The 19,098-nt window shown below is 46.4% G+C and overlaps 1 protein-coding gene and 1 pseudogene across 1 annotated transcript; both read left to right on the top strand.

Annotated features, from left to right (window-relative positions):
• Window positions 1-9,597: 9,597 nt before the first annotated feature.
• Window positions 9,598-9,697, top strand: LOC137208288 (U6 spliceosomal RNA; annotated as a pseudogene).
• Window positions 9,698-17,607: 7,910 nt separating this feature from the next.
• Window positions 17,608-19,038, top strand: ZG16 (zymogen granule protein 16). The gene is made up of 3 exons (XM_067706165.1): window positions 17,608-17,662; window positions 17,844-17,976; window positions 18,686-19,038. The coding sequence occupies exons 1-3, from the start codon at window positions 17,608-17,610 to the stop codon at window positions 19,002-19,004; spliced, it is 507 nt and encodes a 168-aa protein (XP_067562266.1). The 3' UTR covers window positions 19,005-19,038.
• The last annotated feature ends 60 nt before the right edge of the window (window positions 19,039-19,098 follow it).

Genomic DNA, 19,098 nt, shown 5'->3' on the forward strand with positions numbered 1-19,098 from the left:
AAAATGGATTAAAGACCTAAATGTAAGGCCAGAAACTATCAAACTCTTAGAGGAAAACATAGGCAGAACACTCTATGACATAAATCAAAGCAAGATCCTTTCTGACCCACCTTCTAGAGTAATGGAAATAAAAACAAAAATAAACAAATGGGACCTAATGAAACTTCAAAGCTTTTGCACAGCAAAGGAAACCATAAACAAGACCAAAAGACAACCCTCAGAATGGGAGAAAATATTTGCAAATGAAGCAACCGACAAAGGATTAATCTCCAAAATTTACAAGCAGCTCATGCAGCTCAATAACAAGAAAACAAACAACCCAATCCAAAAATGGGCAGAAGACCTAAATAGACATTTCTCCAAAGAAGACATACAGACTGCCAACAAACACATGAAAGAATGCTCAACATCATTAATCATTAGAGAAATGCAAATCAAAACTACAATGAGATATCATCTCACACCAGTCAGAATGGCCATCATCAAAAAATCTAGAAACAATAAATGCTGGAGAGGGTGTGGAGAAAAGGGAACACTCTTGCACTGCTGGTGGGAATGTGAATTGGTTCAGCCACTATGGAGAACAGTATGGAGGTTCCTTAAAAAACTACAAATAGAACTACCATATGACCCAGCAATCCCACTACTGGGCATATACCCTGAGAAAACCAAAATTCAAAAAAAGTCATGTACCAAAATGTTCATTGCAGCTCTATTTACAATAGCCTGGAGATGGAAACAACCTAAGTGCCCGTCATTGGATGAATGGATAAAGAAGATGTGGCACATATATACAATGGAATATTACTCAGCCATAAAAAGAAACGAAATTGAGCTATTTGTAATGAGGTGGATAGACCTAGAGTCTGTCATACAGAGTGAAGTAAGTCAGAAAGAAAAAGACAAATACCGTATGCTAACACATATATATGGAATTTAAGAAAAAAATGTCATGAAGAACCTAGGGGTAAAGCAGGAATAAAGACGCAGACCTCTTAGAGAATGGACTTGAGGTTATGGGGAGGGGGAAGGGTGAGCTGTGACAGGGCGAGAGAGAGTCATGGGCATATACACACTAACAAACGCAGTAAGGTAGATAGCTAGTGGGAAGCAGCCGCATGGCACAGGGATATTGGCTCGGTGCTTTGTGACAGCCTGGAGGGGTGGGATGGGGAGGGTGGGAGGGAGGGAGACGCAACAGGGAAGACATATGGGAACATATGTTTATGTATGACTGATTCACTTTGTTATAAAGCAGAAACTAACACACCATTGTAAAGCAATTATACCCCAATAAAGATGTTAAAAAAAAAAAAAAGAAATCCCACAGGTGATTCAGATACGCCCTCCCTGTGGATGAAATCCGCTAGACCTGCTCTGTCCAATACGGTAGCCATTAGCTAGGTGTGGTTCTTCAAATTCAAATTCAGTCAAGTAAAACATTCAGCTCTTCAGTCTCACTAATTACATTTCATTTAATTAATCCACTAATTACATTGCAGCTAGTGGCCACTGTATGGACAGTGCAGCTACAGAACATTCCTGCCATCACAGAAAGCACTATTGGGCAGTGCTGCTTTAGAACCTGGCTTCCCAGACGGTCAGCAGCACCCAGAGAGAGCATCAGAATGCACACTCTCAGGCCCCGCCCAGACCTACTGGATCAGAAGCTGTATCTTATCAGGATACCCAAGTGACGTGTGGGCGCATGAGTGTCTGAAAAGCACGGCACTAGCCAGTTCTCAACCTTGGCCGTATGTTAGAAGCACCCCGGGAGCTTTTTAAAAAGATTGAGGCTTGGACTTCCCTGGCGGTCCAGTGGTTAAGACTTCACACTTCCACTGCCGGGTGCACAGGTTCGATCCCTGGTCAGGGAACTAAGATCCTGCGTGCTGTGCGGCGCAGCCAAAAAAAAAAAAAAAGCCTGAGGCTGAAGCCACACCTCAGACCAAGTAAATCAGAACGTCTGGGGAGGGACCCAGGCAACAGTCTTCAAGGTTTTCCAGGTGATTTCAATGGGCGGCCAAGGTTGAGACCCACTGCTATGGTCTACAACCTCTGGGGGTCCAAAAGCTTCTGCCCTGCAGTGGACACCTGTTGGATTGTTAGACTGACGCCACTATTTGAGGAAGTGTCTTTTCTGAATGGTTACAGTAAGAGCCGTCACATTCCTATAATGTCACCCCCACCACACACACACACTTAACCGTGAGTTGATTGAATGCCTCAGGTAGGCTGGACCAATGAGTTCTTTCCCTTGGAATTTTGGAACTGAGACTGAATGTCTCTGGGTGACTGAATCTGTTAGATGTGAGGGTTGGGAACTCTCAGTGCTCCCTCTCCCATCACGCGGACCAGAGAGAGGAGCACTGGAGAGAAAGAGAGAGATTTCTGATGTTGTTTGAGTCTCTGGTTCCATTTCCCTCCAGATGCCCAGCTGTAGTCTTGTCCTTGGCTCATGCGTCCTTATAATACATTTCCCTTTGTGCTTCATAGTTTGGGTTGGGTTTCTGTGACCTGCAACCTGCAAATGCTTATTTAATATAATCCTAGGCCTGTTAACTATGTTCCAGAACAGAATTTATTTTTTTTAAATTTTGGTCTCATGGCTCTGCAGGGTCTTAGTTCCCCAGCCAGGGATTGAACCCAGGCCCACAGCAGTGAGAGAATCCTAACCACTGGATCGCCAAGGAACTCCTGGAACAGAATTTCCAACTAGATCCCACAGGTAACTCAAAGTTACTAAGTAAAAAACTGCTTTATTATTATTGTACAGAACATTTCTTTTTTTGTGCTTTTCTATATTGTGTAATATTTCATAATATTAAGAAGGCTTCCTGGGTAAAACTGCCTGATTTATTTGGGCAGCAGGCAGACAGGGGAGGGGAAGAAGCAGGCTTTCCCAGCAGTGCAGCCTCTCTGAGGAAACATCTGTTTGCAGAACTGGAGTTCTGGGCCATGTCTTCTCCAGTCAGAAGTTCCAGATGATGCCAGGCCCAGTGTATGTGGACCTCAAAGGAACAGAGATGTGGCGGCTTGGTGAGCTACCCACTGGGGTTCTGCTCACTTTTAGACTTGCTAAAGGAATTGCTAACTGACTGCCTGGTGCCCCCTTCACTTCTGCTTGGATCCCACCTGCCTAATCTGGCCATGCCCACACCTTAATAGTTCTCTGTAGCGCTAAACTGAAGCCCCATCTGGAGATAACTGGACCTGATGGATCTTGAGGAAACGATCATTTGAGCTGAGTATGTTGGGGGGGGGGGCCCTGCCCACAAGGTGGCTTTTGTGGGTCCTTTTTCTCCACCATGATGCTACTTGAAAAGTTAATGAGGTATATTCCAGACTGAGGCTCTCGGTGGCCAACACCTACACTCTATGTTGCATCGCTGCCCACCTGATGTTTCCAGGAGAAAGGAGGGCCCAAGGGGCTACCACAACTTTCCCCAAGTCCTATGTGTACTGAGCCTGACCATACTCAGGTTCTTAGCCTGATTCTGGCGGAGGTGGATGCTCTCAAGAAAACATCAAGGGACTTCCCTGGTGGCACAGTGGTTAAGAATCCGTCTGCCAACGCAGGGGACACGGGTTCGAGCCCTGGTCCGGGAAGATCCCACATGCCGTGGAGCAACTAAGTCTGTGCACCGCAACTACTGAGCCTGTGCTCTAGTGCCCGTGAGCCACAACTACTGAGCCCGCGTGCCACAACTACTGAATCCCACGCGCCTACAGCCCGTGCTCCACAACAAGAGAAGCCACCGCAATGAGAAGCCTGTGCACCACAACAAAGAGTAGCCCCCGCTCACTGCAGCTAGAGAAAGCCCGCATGCAACAACGAAGACCCAATGCAGCCAAAAAGAAAGAAAGAAAGAAAGAAAGAAAACATCAAACTTCATGTCCTTTACCACATACCTGACTATCACTGTCTCATTCATCAGAAAGGATTACTACCTCTATGGGTCATTAGTCACCTGAGATCCAGCTGGAGGACTCACTTGAATTCTGGTTCCAGAAAACTCGTCCATCCAAATTCATCCATCCTCTAGCTCTCCCATCCCAATGTCAAGGGGTATCAACTGGATCCTGAATACATCACTCCATTGCTGCACTTTCTACATGTAGCAGCACTGGGTGGCCAGACTTTATTTATTTATTATTGTTTCTATTGAGCCATTATTCACATACTATAAATTTCACCCTTTTCAGGTGTTCCATTCAGTGGTTTTTAGTGTATTCACAAGACTGTGCAACCACCACCACTGTCCAATTTCAGAACATTTTCATCTCCCCAAAAGGAAACTGTATACCCACTAGTAGTCACTCCCATTCCCTCCTCCCCCGCAGTCTCTGGCAACGACTATCTGCTTTTTCTCTATGAATTTGTCTATTCTGGACATTTCATATAAATGCAATCATACAATTTGTGGCCTTTTGTGTCTTGTATCTTTCACATCGCATAATGTTTTCAAGGTCCATCCATGCTATAGCATGAATCAGTGCTTCACTCCTGCTTTTTAATCACTGAATAAATAATATTTCATCATATGAATATTTGTCTTTCCCACTACCTGAAAGTAGAGCATTCCTATGAAGCCTTCCGTAAACTGAGATGACAAAGCGAAGAAGTAATTATCTTAGGACACATCTTGCTAATGGATGCACAAAATAAACCGAGATAAAGCACAGATGCCCACAGACACAGTTGAAAACTATGGTGGCTGGATGCTGAGACGCTGAGTGTAGTTTCTGGGGAAAGAGCTTGGCTGTGCCACTCCCTTGCTTGGGGTATGTGCTGCCTCTATAACCACTCGCTGCAAAACAGACACTGAATACTACTCTCACCTTTTGGCTTTTACTATTGTAAAAGTGAAAATCCTCTTCAGATTTCTTTTGGCTAGCAAAAACAGGTACTAATGTAGGTTTTCCTAAAAGCAAAGTGGCATAAAGTGAACTTTCAAGAAAAGTGGGGAAGGGACTTCCCTGGCGGTCCAGTGGTTAAGACTCTGCACTTCCACTGCAGGGGGCATGGGTTTGATCCCTGGTTGGGGAACTAAGGTTCTGCAAGCTTCATAGCGTGGCCAGAAAGAGAGAGAGAGAGAAAGAAAGAAAGAAAGAGAAAGAAAGAAAGAAAGAGAGAAAGAGGGGCTTCCCTGGTGGCACAGTGGTTAAGAATCCGCCTGCCAAATCAGGGGACACGAACAAAGTTCTAGCCCTGGTCCAGGAAGATCCCACATGCCGCTGAGCAACTAAGCCTGTGCACCACAACTACTGAGCCTGCGCACCACAACTACTGAAGCCCATGTGCCTAGAGCCCATGCTCCGCAACAAGAGTAGCGCCTGCTCCCCGCAACTACAGAAAGCCCGCGTGCATCAACAAAGACCCAATGCAACCAAAAATAAAGTGAAAGAAAGAAAGAAAGGAAGAAAAGTGAGGGATACCTGTACCACATTTTGTTTATCCTTTCCTCGGTTGATGGACATGTGGGTTGTTTCCACTCTTTGCCTATTACAAGTAATGCTGCTAGAAACATTCAGGTCCAGGATTTTGGGTGGACATATGATTTCAGTTCCTTTTCTGTACATACCTAGGAGTAGAATTTCTCATTCATATGGTAATTCTATGTGTAACTTTTTGAGGAACTGTGGGTGGCCAAATTTACAACTGTTAAGTTCATCCACTTCTTACTTTCTGCTCAGAACTCACGTTCCTCCAGCAACGACAGCTCCACACCTTCCCCTTCCACATTGTTGAGGACCTCAATGAACCTGGCTCCTGAGCAAAATGTGGAGGACACCAACCTCAGGCTAGAAGAGCAGCAGCAGCAGGCGCCAGGGGAGACAACCCTTCAGGAAGACGGTGCTGTCTTCCTGCCATGCTTACGCCACCCATCCTGGCTGAAGCCTAAAGACTCCTTCTTAAGCAACGTTACTGCAACCAGAGTTCTGGGTTTCATGCTTCAAGTGGCCTTCATCCACAACCCACAACCCACATCTCACCACTGCCTACTGAGCAAGGTGTGTTTGGACCTTGCCACGCCCACCTGGGATCAAGAGGCAGCAACCAGGAATGGCAGGGACGTGATCAGTGGGGGAGGTTCCTGATTCGTGCTCCAGACCCCACATCAGCACAGCTGAGGGCTCCAAGCAGAACGTTGGTGAAAAGTTGCTTTACACTTCAGAATTTCAGCTTCTGCAGATGAAGGAACGTGCAGTCAACCCTCAGCTTCTCCCAACCAGACGGAATTAAACCGCACTCCCTCTTCGTGTTCTCTGTAAAGTGCAGCCTCAGATGTGAGAAGCAGAGAAGCGGGCAGCAGACGGGCACATTTTATACTTGGACACTGAGGCTTAGAAGGGTTGAGTAGCCTGTCTGGGGTGACTAACGATCCTATTTTGCCCGGGCCTCTCCTGGTTTTAGCATTGAAAGTTCCATGTCCCAAAATACCCTTAATTTTGGGCAAACTGAGAAAGCTGGTTAGTGTCTTCCAAAGTCACACAACTAGCAAGTGCTGGAGCTGAATCTGAACCCAGATCTCACCATCTCCCATGTCCTCCTCCTGCTGAATGAATGACTTCCTGAGCAGGTCAATCACGTGAAATATATTCAGAGCAACAAGAGATCCAGGTGTTTCCTGATGCTCTTCCTTTCCCTTTTGCCCTCTCTGCAGGGGCGTCCAGACCAGCTGAGAGTTCCATCCCTTACCGAGGACCATCCTGATGCCTACAGGGAATAAGGACAGGGCCGCTGAGCTCAGGAGAGCTTTATCACTGTCAGGGCCTGCCAGGTCTCACCTACCTGGCTCCCCAAGATCTCAAGAGTCAGAGATTCCAACCTTGAGAGCTGTGAAAAATGATGAGAATGAATTAGAGAGGTCCCAAATGCCACCTCTTTGGGGAAATCTGGGGAGATGGAAAGAACCTGGGCTTTGGAACCAGTCAGCCCTGGATTTAATCTGAGCTTCCCATCTTTTTTTCTTTTTTTTTATACTTTAAAAAATTTTAATTTTATTTTGGAGTATAGTTGATTAACAATGTTGTGTTAGTTTCAGGTGTACAGCAAAGTGATTCAGTTATACATATACATGTATCTTTTTTATACATATATCATGTATTCTTTTTCAAATTCTCTTCCCATTTAGGTTGTTACAGAATACAGAGCAGAGGGACTTCCCTGGTGGTCCAGTGGTTAAGACTCCACACTTCCAATGCAGGGGGTGCAGGTTCGGGGAACTAAGATCCCACATGCCATGCGGCATGGCCAAAAAAAGTAAAAAAAGAATATTGAGCAGAGTACTCTGTGCTGAGCTTCCCATCTTAATAGCTCCAAGGGACTTGGCAGTCTTCTTAATTTGTGCCTGAATTTCTATTTTTCCCAAATTCCCAACTTGAAGGGCTGTTGAGATAATATTAAATACTTTATATAAAGAACCTCATTTAGCACTTCAGTCCTTGTTTACCTTGACCTAGCATTGCTTCTCATCTCATCTTTCAAGACCATAAAGATCTGCCCCTCCACACTAGGGACCACCTTAGACCTTCTTACCATTCAGGATTGCTCTACATTGACGATCAAATTCCCCAAGCACTGAGCCTCCCCTTCCTCTTGCTCCACCTGATGGTCCATCTTACTGACACTTCTTTTTCCTGGAGCCCACATCCTGGAGGTCATCACTGACTACCCGCCCTCTTTGACCTCACCCCACTTCCTCTATAACCTTGACTTCATTGTGAATCACTTCAACCCCACTCCTTACAGCCTTCCTCATAAACCTTCTGCCTTGAGCCAATACAACCACCTGCTCTTTGTCCTACTGGAGAAAATCATACAACCCACGATAGTCAGTGCCTCTAGTCGCCCTGTAACATGGATCTGGACAACTCTCGTTCCCCTCCCGACAGTTGCTCTTCCAAACATTTCACAGCTTCCCTAAAGAGACCTGCGCAATGCCACCAATTCTCCATCAGCTGATAATCTCTTCCTCTCTCCCCACGAAGAAAGCTGGGGTTTTCGGCAGGAGCCCCAGCTCTCTTCCTTGTTGATTCTCTGCCCTCCAGAATGGGGTTGGCCCCCTTACCCCTTATCCCCACCCTAGCAAGGAGAGATTAGTAATCATAAATATCAAGGTCTGCTCTTGGCTTCATTCATGGCTTGCCTGGGGATTCTCACTGGCTTCCTCCGGTTCTTGCAGCCCTATCTGCTCTGATACTTTCCTCCTGTAGTGAAGGAAGGTGTTTCCCACTTTGTACCCTCCACTGACCGTCCTACCCTGTTAAAATGTCTCTATTCCTCCTATGCCCCTGCTCCCAGCCATAAATGATTGTGTCTTCTATGTACCTCACAATTTACTGAACACATTTTTCTATCTCATTTAATCCTCTAAAATAACCCTTTGAAGTGGATCTTTTTAAAAAATCTTTATTTATTTATTTATATTGAAGTACTGTTGATTTATAATGTTTCAGGTGTACAACAAAGTAATTCTTTTCCTTTATAGGTTATTACAAGATATTGAATATCGTTCCCTGCGCTATATAGTAGATTCTTGCTGTTTATCTATTTTACCTATGATAGTGTGTATCTCTTAATCTCAAATTCCTGTTATCCTTCCCCCACTTTTCCCTTTGGTAACCATAAGTTTGTTTTCTATGTCTGTGAGTCTATTTCTGTTTTGTAAATAAGTTCATTTGTATCTTTTTTTTTATGAAGAGAATCTTATTGTTCCTTTATCAATGATGGTTCAGAGACTTTAAGTAATTTGCCCAAGACAAGTGATAGCGCTGGATGGACCTCAGCCTGCTTCTCTCTTTTCACTCTGCAATCCTGGCATCAGTGGCCACACTTCCCTGGCCACAGGTGGGATGTGCATTTCCTCCTCTGTGCTTGGCTGAATCCCCATATGCCCACCCGCTGTGCTCATTCACCGCACTCTGAAGATGTATTCCTTTATGTTTGCCCCTCATAAGGCTGTGAGCCCCTCCAGGGTGGGGAACTTCATTTCTGTTTTCCAGGATCCCTCAGTAAATGCTTTTGATCCCATCAAGTTCAAGCTACCCTGGCCTGTGTGTCAGGTTAGTTGTGGCCAGTTGACCATTTTGCCTTCACACTTTCATAAAATGAGTGGACATGAAAAAGTGACGATACTAGAGAAAAGGTGCGAGATCTCATGGCCTTGGTACAATAGGGACAAAGCTGAGAAGAACTGCGGATGCTAAAATCAATGACGCCGGCCTCAGTTGGACGTGCAATGGGCTTTAGTTGGTCTGCGCTGTATTCAATTGGGAAGGAAGAAAACGAAATCGAAGCATATGTATAGAAGGCTAGGAATATATGATTTAGGTGTATAACTAAAACACGAGGGGTAATTAGAAATTTTATGATTTTCTCACTTGCCCTGGACGGAGCCCCTCCTTAGAATGTGAGACTGTGTTGTTTTACTTGTGCACACTTGATTCATATAGAAACAGTCCCTTGGCACTCACCGTGCACTAGGCCATGTTCTGGAGTGAACCCTAAGAGCTGGGTACGGTTACCACCCACCCTTCTTTTTTTTAAGATGAGAAAACAAAAGCAGAGAGAAGTAAAATAATTTGCTACAGGTGCTCACTTCAGCAGCACATATTCTAAAACCGTAGAAACAGAGAAGAGTAGCATGGCCACTGCACAAGGAGGACACAATTTGTAAAGCATTCCGTTTTTAAAAAATTTATTTTACTTATTTATTTTTGGCTGCGTTGGGTCTTTGTTGCTGCTCGCGGGCTTTCTCTAGTTGCGGCGAGCAGGGGCTATTCTTCGTTGCGGTGCACAGGCTTCTCATTACGGTGGCTTTTCTTGTTGCGGAGCACGGGCTCTAGGCGCGGCCTTCAGCAGTTGTGGCTCATGGGCTCTAGAGCGCAGGCTCAGTAGCTGTGGTGCACAGGCTTAGTTGCTCCGCGGCGTGTGGGATCTTCCCGGACCAGGGCTCTAACCCGTGTCCTCTGCACTGACAGGTGGATTCTTAACCACTGCGCCACCAGAGAAGTCCAAAGCATTCCATATTTTTATGACCAACTCTCTACAAATTCTTATCCGTGGAGAAGACAATGCTTAGATCTGCATCACAATCACCCTTGTTTACTGTGTGTTTTCCTGCACACCTCCCAGAATGGACTCTCCCCACCCTCAACATCCTCTTCTGTCTTTAGCTGAGGGTGGCATTTAAGATGAGGGCTTCGCCCATTTTGGCGAGTTACTCAATTTTTCTGGGACTCTCCCATGTACACATGTTATTTGATTTTCTCCTGTTTAAAAATAAATAAATAAATAAATAACTTGCCCCAGGCACACGTGTGCCCTCTGTGTAGTGGTGGCTGGATTCCAACACAGTCTGTGCTTTTCACCAGCACATCACACTATCTCTGTCTTAATGCATTTGCAGAACACATCATGCATGAGAGCAGATGACTGTTTGAACTTCACGTGATGTGTAAAGGAAACCAAATCTGCTCCTATTTTTATTTTTATTTTTATTTTATTTTATTTTTTTTGCTCCTATTTTTAGATGAATTCCTCCTGACACAAAGCAAGAATGACTGCTTCCTGGTGGAGCGACTCCCACTTTGATAGTTTATCCAGCATATATGAGCACTGGATATAGCTGATCCTATCACTCAGATGGAAAAGGATTTCATCCCTTTGAATATTATATTGTCATATGTTCTGGAGAGTGATTATTTTTGTGAGGAGGAGGAAAACAAATTAAAGGAAACGAAGGAAAAATAAACTAAACAAAGGAAAAAAATAAAAAGTTGCAGTTGATAATTCAGTAAGAGGTGTGGAGACTGAAAGCAAAAACAGAGCTTAAAAAAAGTTACCGTGTAATTATATCTCAATAAAAGGAAATAAAAACCAGATTCCCAAGTGACTTTAACTTTAGTTGTTCAAGCCAACTTACACAAAATTCTTTTTCAAGTCTTATGATGCGTTTGACAAGATCTCCAGGATCTAAACTCAAGCTAAACCATAAGATAAAGCTAACTGCAGATGAAAAAGATATGGCTGCCTACACCACCTTTATCTGAAAGAGACCAAAAAGGAAAGCCGTGTTTTGTGAAATTCTCAAGGGAGAAGAGAATAAACATTTACCCAGTACTTACCACATGCCAGGCCTGTCAACAGAAATTGGTTGATCTCCTTATCTCCAATATACAGATGAAGAAGCTGAGGCTCAGTAGGTCATGAAGAGAGTAAGGACTGGACCCAAGCTTTAACCCATGTCTCTTTATAATACAACATTCTGTCCACAAATTCTTGGTACATCGCTATAGGTTTCTGACTTCAAAAATGATTAATATATAATCATTTTGTAATATATACACATATCAAATCATGATGCTATATACTTGAAACTAATATAATGTTATATGTCAATTATATCTCAATTTAAAGTAATTATTAACAGTGTACACTTATCTACCCAAATCTGGGTCTCCAGAGCCACTCTAGTTACTGCCCTAGATGTGTCCCAATCCACTTCTAGCCTGACAGTTTTGAACAAATAGCATTGGTATATGAAGAAATTGTACTTGAACCTTACCCTTTGAGTTAAAAAACTGCAATTTGTAATAGGAAATAACATTTCATATCGCGACCCACTACACACAGATAGAGTGTTTAAGTGCACTACTTCAAGAAACAATATTGGAACTTCTCTGGCAGTCCAGTGGTTAGGACTCGGCGCTTCCACTGCCAGGGCCCCAGATTCGATGCCTGGTCAGAGAACTAAGGCTCTGCAAGCCGCAGGGCCAAAAAAAAAAACACCCAAAAAACAAACAAACAAAAAAACCCTAATACTGGGGCTTCCCTGGTGGCGCAGTGGTTGAGAGTCCGCCTGCCGATGCCAGAGACACGGGTTCGTGCCCCGGTCCGGGAAGATCCCACATGCCGCGGAGCGGCTGGGCCCGTGAGCCATGGCCGCTGGGCCTGCACGTCCAGAGCCTGTGCTCCGCAACGGGAGAGGACACAACAGTGAGAGCCCCACATATCGCAAAAAAAAAAACAAACAAAAAACAATATTTAACTTTGTTACATGCACTGCTCTCCTATTTTCTTTTCTATTCTACTTTTAAAATATGCTGATCTTGAGCTGTTAAACTGATTTCATGGCACACCAATGGGTTAAGATCTACCGTTTGAAAAACACTGTCCTTTAGGGTTTTGGTTGATCTTGAGATATTTTTTTCTTGTTTTGTAAATGCAGAAATATAGGCTCTAAAGAATGAGGTGACTTCCTTAAATTCACACAGCTAAGAAATATTGGATGGAGGACCTCAACACAGAATTCTGTGTTTATGCCCAGTATTCTTCTGAATACAGAATTTCTTCAGGGGAAGTGTAAATGAGAAATTGAAGAAAACCCATATGCAACCCTGTGAGAAGAGAGACATAGCTGTGTGAAGAGTCAAAAGAGGAACATTTCATAGGAGTCTCGCTGCAGCTGACGCATTTGACAGTCATTTCTAGGGGACGCCTGCTCTGGGCCAGGTGAGATGCAGGACCTGGGAATTCAGAGGTGGGGACTACACAGTTCCTGCCTTAGGATGGGCTCCCATTTCAGTGGAGGAGCCTTCCCTGTAAACAGATAAATTGCGGTGCAGGGTAATTAGAACCAGACTAGTGATGGAGGAAGCACAGCTGGAGGCTGTGAGTGGGGGACAGAACCATGAGAGAAAGGAGCCATGAATTCTGTTCAAAGTGAGGGGCTGGGAAGAGAAGGGAGTTGAGGAGAGCAGGCTTGGTGGTGGGCACAGGGGGCGGCCGAGCTAGTGGTATGGGCAGAATATCTTGAGGGTAGAAGGCACTGGGTGGGCAGAGGAGGGGAGCATTTTGGGCAGCCATGTAACCGAGCAGGACCCTAGGAGGCTTTCCCAGAATAGACCCCCACCCATGTCCTCCGCCTGCCTTTTGTCTGTAGAAAAACTTTAGTCAAAGAATAAATTTAATCAGAGAAGTGAGAAAATGCAGAAAGAAAGGGAAACGGTCAAGCAAGACAAAATAATAATACTTTAGCCATTAATCAAAGTCAAGGACCTTTAGTTCCTCCTCAAGGACTATAGATATTATTCTAAGCCACAAGCTTTGAGCTATTTTACAGATACTAAAACTCCCACCAGGTGGAAGAAGTTAACTGTACACTGCCCACAAGCGCGTAGACCCCAGACCAGTTGGAACCAGAAGGTTGATGATGCTGACTCCCGATTACCTCACCACCAACCAATCAGAAGAATGTCCACGAGCTGACCACACCCTGCTCCTTGAACACTATAAGACTCCTCACTACCCGCTCCGGGGTGGGGCACACAGTCTTGAGGATGTTAGCCCACTGTGGCCCCCTTTGTCTGGCAAAGCAATAAAAGCTACTCTTTTCTACCTCACCCCAAACTCTGTCTCCTCCTTTCTCTTCGCATTTCTATTTGGCACCGGTGAAGAGGCCGGTTTTTGGGAACAGCTGGAGTAGCAAAACCAAACTGCAGGCCACTGAGGGGCGGGCGTGTGGGGCATGAGGGTCAGGCGCGTAGAACCCCCTTTTTCAACTTAGTGAGGTCACTTCTGCTCTCTAGACTTTATCCATTGGAACAGTGAAGAGTGAGCAGAAAAGCAAGCTCACGTTTGTTTTCATGGTAAAACCCTTTGCTCAAATGAAACCTCCATGGAGGCCCAATGTATAAATGAGGAGGTGGAGGATGTTTTTTTCTTAACAGGAAACAGATCTACCGTTGTTTGGAACTATACTGTGAAAACTCCTTGATGGGGGGAAGGGGCAGATTCTCACCCTGGGGTCTGAACATGCACCAAGACTTGGAGAAGACAGAGCTGCTTTGTCTGAGGGAGGGAGGGTCTCTCGGACAGTCCAGGAGGGCAGGTGAGAGGGACCCAGCAAAATGGGGGGAGGGTCACTCCCCTCTTGCCATGGCCTCCCTTCCCCAGCCTCACCCAGCTGCAGTCCATTCTCCACTCTATCAAAATCTGGAGGAACCCTTTTAAAAGGTAAAACCCTTCGATGGCTCCCCTCACTCTCGGAAGGAATCCAAACTCCTGACCATGGCCTCCCAGGCCATGCGCCCTCCGCCCGCTGGCTGCTGCCCAGACCTTGCCTCCCACTGGCTTCCCTCACTTACCACCAGCCACCCTGCCCTCCTTGCTGTTTCTGAATTCATCCCACGTGCTTCCTGCTCAGGGCTCTGGTACTTATTGTTCCCTCTGCCCGGCCCACTCCTCACTCAAATATCTTATTTCTCTCCATCACTTCAATCAGGTCTCTTTGCAAATATTACCTGAGCAGAGGACCCTTTAAGCCAGAGCAGCGGCCTCTCCATCCCTCTTCACGTTCTCTCTCTGCTTTGATGATTTCTTCATAGCACATATCATGCAGTAACATTCATTTGATGACTCCCCCTGCTAGAGTGAAAGCTCCTGAGGGTGAAATTTGACTCCCCTCCTCCTTACTATCTCTCCAGCATCTGGGGTGGTGCCTCCAACATAGAGATGCTCCATAAACATGTGCTGAGTTAGTCGCTTTGCTAAAGGGGCAGAGGAGTCAGTGAGTGTAAGTTGCCTGTGATAGCAGAAAGCTTGGAAGGCTTTGGACTTTCCCTGCCTGTAGCACTGGAGCAGGGGTACCTTCCACTGCTTATAGGGACTGGGCAGGTAGGCACCCAGCTGGCACATGGGTTAAATGTGAACTAGTTTAAATAGGAGCTAATGAGGTAGAAGCAGAGGGGGGCCTGGTGTCCCAGGGCCTTCACCTTCTTCCTTTTGGATCCTCAGGCACAGCATCAGCGCAAACTCTAAGATGTACCAGCATTAGCTACACAGTGGCCTTTCTTGTCTCCAGGACGACAGAGGATGAACCCTGAGACCCCTCCCACTGGAGGAAGCGTATCTCTGTCACTCTGGAAAGGGGACTCAGGAACTTTTGCCCGGAACCCAGGGACCAGTCTGCAGGCATGGAGGAGACTCTGGATCTTGGCATGAAACTGAACCTATGACAAGTGTAGGAGCCTCTATTCTGAGGGTCCCAGATGTGTCAGTCATGGAAATGTGAGGGTGTTTTCCCAAGGTGTTCACCTCAGACCTCCCTGAGCTGCCATCTTTGATTCCCTGTGTTTGGTCACAGACTCTGTGATGTGCTCCTATTAAAGAAGAAGAGACGCATGATAATGAGAGGAGAGAGGGGGAGGAGTTAGAGAGAGAGCTTGGGAGAGATGAAGAGACAAAGAAGAGAAGAGGCACCAAGAAAGAGAGAATATAAAGGGAAAACCTCAGGGCAAGAGATGTCAGGGAAAGAGCAAGACATTAAAGGAAGGAGAGAGAATCAGGGAAGAAAGGCAAGCACAAGAAAGGACAAAAGCCATAAGAGAACAAAATGGCTGGAATGAAGTAAAAGTTGTCTCCAGGATGTGCTCGTTTTGGACTTGCAGAAGGTTGGAGAGGGGAGATCACACAGTGCCTCCTTGGCTGCCCTCCTAGCTCCCGGAATCTCCCTGCCAGGAGCCCCACCCTACTTCCGGCTCATCAGGGTGGGGCTCCCTGTGTTTCCTGGGATGAGTCCTCAGTCCCAGATGGTGAGCCTATAAGGGGGTGGGGTACTCCAAATGCCACGCTCCTGATCATTACTAACCAAGGCTAAGGGTTCCAGCCCCTCCTTGGGCTTTGTTTTTCTGCCCTGCTGACACAGTGGGTCAGAGGGCCAGTCCTAGAGGGGCCCCAGAAGAGAAGGGCTGGCGAAGAGAAGAAATCGATGACACCAACCCTGGGGAAGTTTCAGACCTACAGGAGGGAGCCGTTGCCCTGTGTGGGCTATAGCCCCAGGAAGATTCAGCTATGGCGCCCAGGAGTCCTGAGGGCCCAGAACTGCCCCCAGAGGAGGACCTGTCTTCTTTTACTTCCTCAGCTTCCCACTTGCCTGCTGCGCTGACTCTACCTGTTCCAGGGAGGGGGATCTCCAGGTGTCCTGTGGCCTCAAGTCACCGTTCTCAGAGAGAAAAAGTTTGTGAAGAGTCTGACAGATCGTGGATGGATGAATGGAAAAAATAGAAAGTACAGCAAAATATTAAGATAGAATCTACATGGTGGGCATAGGGATGTTCACTGTACAATTCTTTCAACTTTTCTATACTCTGGATTTTTTCAAATAAAATATAAGGGGAGAGAAAAAAAGTGTCTGGCAAATAGTAGGCATTCCTAAGTATAAGGTGTTGGGAGTGTAATCCCTTTCCAGGAGAATCTATATTTCAAATACCTGCAGAGGACAATGTTTATCCTGAAAGATGGCAGATTGCAGGTGAGGGCACCAGCAGAAACCAAATAGGGGAAGGAGAACCTTGGACCACACCCAGAGGTGATTAGGAAGTTTGCCCACACAAAGCAGCTGGCCCTTCGGTTGGTGATCTTTTCTCAAGTTTATTCTGCCTCTCCTGAGATCTGGGCTTTGGTCCAGAGTTGACCCCACCCTGCCACCTGTAACCCTTGGGGCAGGATAAGATGTTCCAGACCCTGCCTGACAACTGACCCTAAGAGTTTGATCATGTTTGCTCAGGAGGTGAGGTTCACGCAATGAAGAGCAGGGGAGGGCCTGGACGAGGTATAAAAGACCTGGAGGTTTCCAGGGGGTTACTTTGCACTTGAAAGTGCCAGGTGAGGGGTGACAGAGGTGTGGGCTGAGGGGTAATAGGGATGCCTGGATTTGAATTAGAGGGGATTCACGCTGAGCTGAAGAAGAGGCTTCCTGGATTGAATGGCTGGGGAGACCTGCGTGTCAGCTAACCGGGGCATCTGGTTGTGAGCTAGTCTTAGGTTAAGGATATCTGGATCTCAGCTGAAGGACTGGGGACACCCGGGATACACCTACGGCCAGATTTGTGTTAGTGGAGAAGGAGGTATGACAAACAGACCAGGTGCCTGGGATCTGTCTTAAGCCGGTTCCGATTTCTTCTCCAACTCCTCAGTCTATCCCACCTGCACCAGAACTGCTTGGACAGTGCTGTTGGCTGTTTCTTCTATCACCACCTTCACTCTCCAAGTGACCCAGAGACACACCTCTAAAATGCTCCTTTCCTTCTGATTTGAGACTAGGATGAAACTAGGAATTTAAACTATGCCCCAGATGTCCCACAGACTGGGCCAATCTACCACAGGCCTACTTCAGTTAGGTTTTGCTCTGACTCCTGGTTTGATAAACTCAACCATCTCTAGGATTTGGAGATGTCCTCCACTTCTTCTTTAGAAAACTCCTTTCCTGCTTTGTGCCAGGAGGGAACAGGGCTTGACACAGCTTAATCCAGTTAGAAGGTCAGGATTGATCTTCTGGCTTGGGAGGGAAGAGAAGGATCGGCTGTAGCCAGACCGGAGAGAGGCAGAGGGATTGAGGACACATAAGATAGTATTTGTGACAAACAGGACTAGAGAGTGTGGACAGTTCTTTCTAAGACCAAGACTGGGTGGATGAGGTCTGAGTTGAAGGACCAAGAAACCCAAGCCTCAACTGGAGCTCAGGGGTGCCCGGGTAAATGATATCTGGGGGGATAAGGGTAAACGTTCACTTTCTCCTTTCTTCCCACTCCAGCCCCAGGATGTTGACCGTTGCTTTTGTTGCCATTCTTTGTGCATCAGCCTCTGCCAGTAAGCGTAAGTGAGAAACCAGGAGCCCAGCACTAGAGTCAGGGGAAGCAGCTTCCTGTACTGCTGGTGGCCAAGGCTGTCAGTGGCTGACTTGGGGTGGTGGGAACTGAGCTGTGGGGGGAATAAGGGTGGTGGGGAGAAACTGAGCTCTTGGGATTTCTCCCCCCAACTCCACCTTTCCCTCCAGTTCAGGCCAGCTCCTCCTCTTTCAGTGGAGAGTATGGAGGCTACGGAGGAAAGCGATTCTCCCATTCTGCAAACCAGCTGGATGGCCCCATCACTGCCATTCGTGTCCGAGTTAACAGCTACTACATCATAGGGTAAGATTCTTTGCGTTTCGGTGGTTTGGGGACCTTCCAGGATCTTACTAAATTGTGTATTTCTCAGTCACTTTGGGTCACATCTGTTTCAATCAAGTCACAGGGATAACAGGATATGGAAAAATTATTAGAGGACTTGGATTTGAGACCTGTGCTGTCGAAACCCCTAACACACCCACACTTGTGATCTTGGGTAAATCATATACCATCAACTCAGAGGGACCTGGAAGTTGTCTAGTTTTTCCCCCACCCAAGGTTTAAATCCCCTCTGGCATCCTCCATCTTTGCTTGATGGCTCTCCCAAAACTTTATCCTTCTGATCCTGGATTTGTATCCTAGCACAGCATGGACAAGTCTCTTCCTTCATCGGAGCCTTTCAGATGTTTGAAAAATCCCTTTTCTTGTTTCAAGTAGGGGGTGGGGGCCTGGTGGGAGTGTAGACTTCAAATTCAAGCTCTGATATTCACTGTCTGGGTGATTCTGGGCAAGTTGTTTTCCCTCTGTGAGCCTGTTTGTCAGCAAAATGAGGAGTTGAAGTTCCATGTATGATCTCCAAGGGCTTACCCAACACTCACATTCTGTGGGACTGGCAGGGGGTTTGTCATCCCTGTCACTAGTCTGAAGGTCTCAGCCTGTAGGCCAAGAGGTCCTGAATTCTGATCACCTTACTCAGTGTCTCCCTTTCTTCCCTCCTCACCCCTGCCCCTAGTCTCCAGGTGCGCTACGGCACGGTGTGGAGCGATTACGTGGGTGGCAAGTTGGGAAAGCTGCACGAGATCTCCCTGGACCCTGGGGAATCAGTGGTCCAGGTGTCGGGAAAGTACAGGAACTACCTGAGAAAGCTGGTCTTTGTGACTGACAAGTCCCGCGTCTTGACTTTTGGGAAAAACAGAGGCAAGAATTTCAAAGCTGTCCCCTTGCACCCCAACACTGTGCTACGATTCATCAGTGGCCGATCTGGCCAATCCATTATCAATGCCATTGGCTTCCACTGGGATGTCTACCCCAGTAAACACGAGAACTGCTGAGTTGTCCTGCAACACTGCAGTGGGGGTATGGGAACCCCTCACCACTAACCACCATCCACCTGTCTCAATGAAAAAGAAATAATAAAAGGGCATG

This window comes from Pseudorca crassidens, chromosome 15 (assembly GCF_039906515.1).
Source record: "Pseudorca crassidens isolate mPseCra1 chromosome 15, mPseCra1.hap1, whole genome shotgun sequence".
Classification (NCBI taxonomy): domain Eukaryota; kingdom Metazoa; phylum Chordata; class Mammalia; order Artiodactyla; family Delphinidae; genus Pseudorca; species Pseudorca crassidens.

What these genes read in the sequence shown, in the direction of transcription:
- ZG16 (XM_067706165.1), top strand. Translation starts at nt 17,608, where the DNA reads ATGTTGACCGTTGCTTTTGTTGCCATTCTTTGTGCATCAGCCTCTGCC. An exon ending in ATCAGCCTCTGCCAGTAAGC is followed by an intron (nt 17,663 to 17,843) that starts GTAAGTGAGAAA and finishes CTTTCCCTCCAG; the next exon opens with TTCAGGCCAGCTCCTCCTCT. An exon ending in AACAGCTACTACATCATAGG is followed by an intron (nt 17,977 to 18,685) that starts GTAAGATTCTTT and finishes CCCTGCCCCTAG; the next exon opens with TCTCCAGGTGCGCTACGGCA.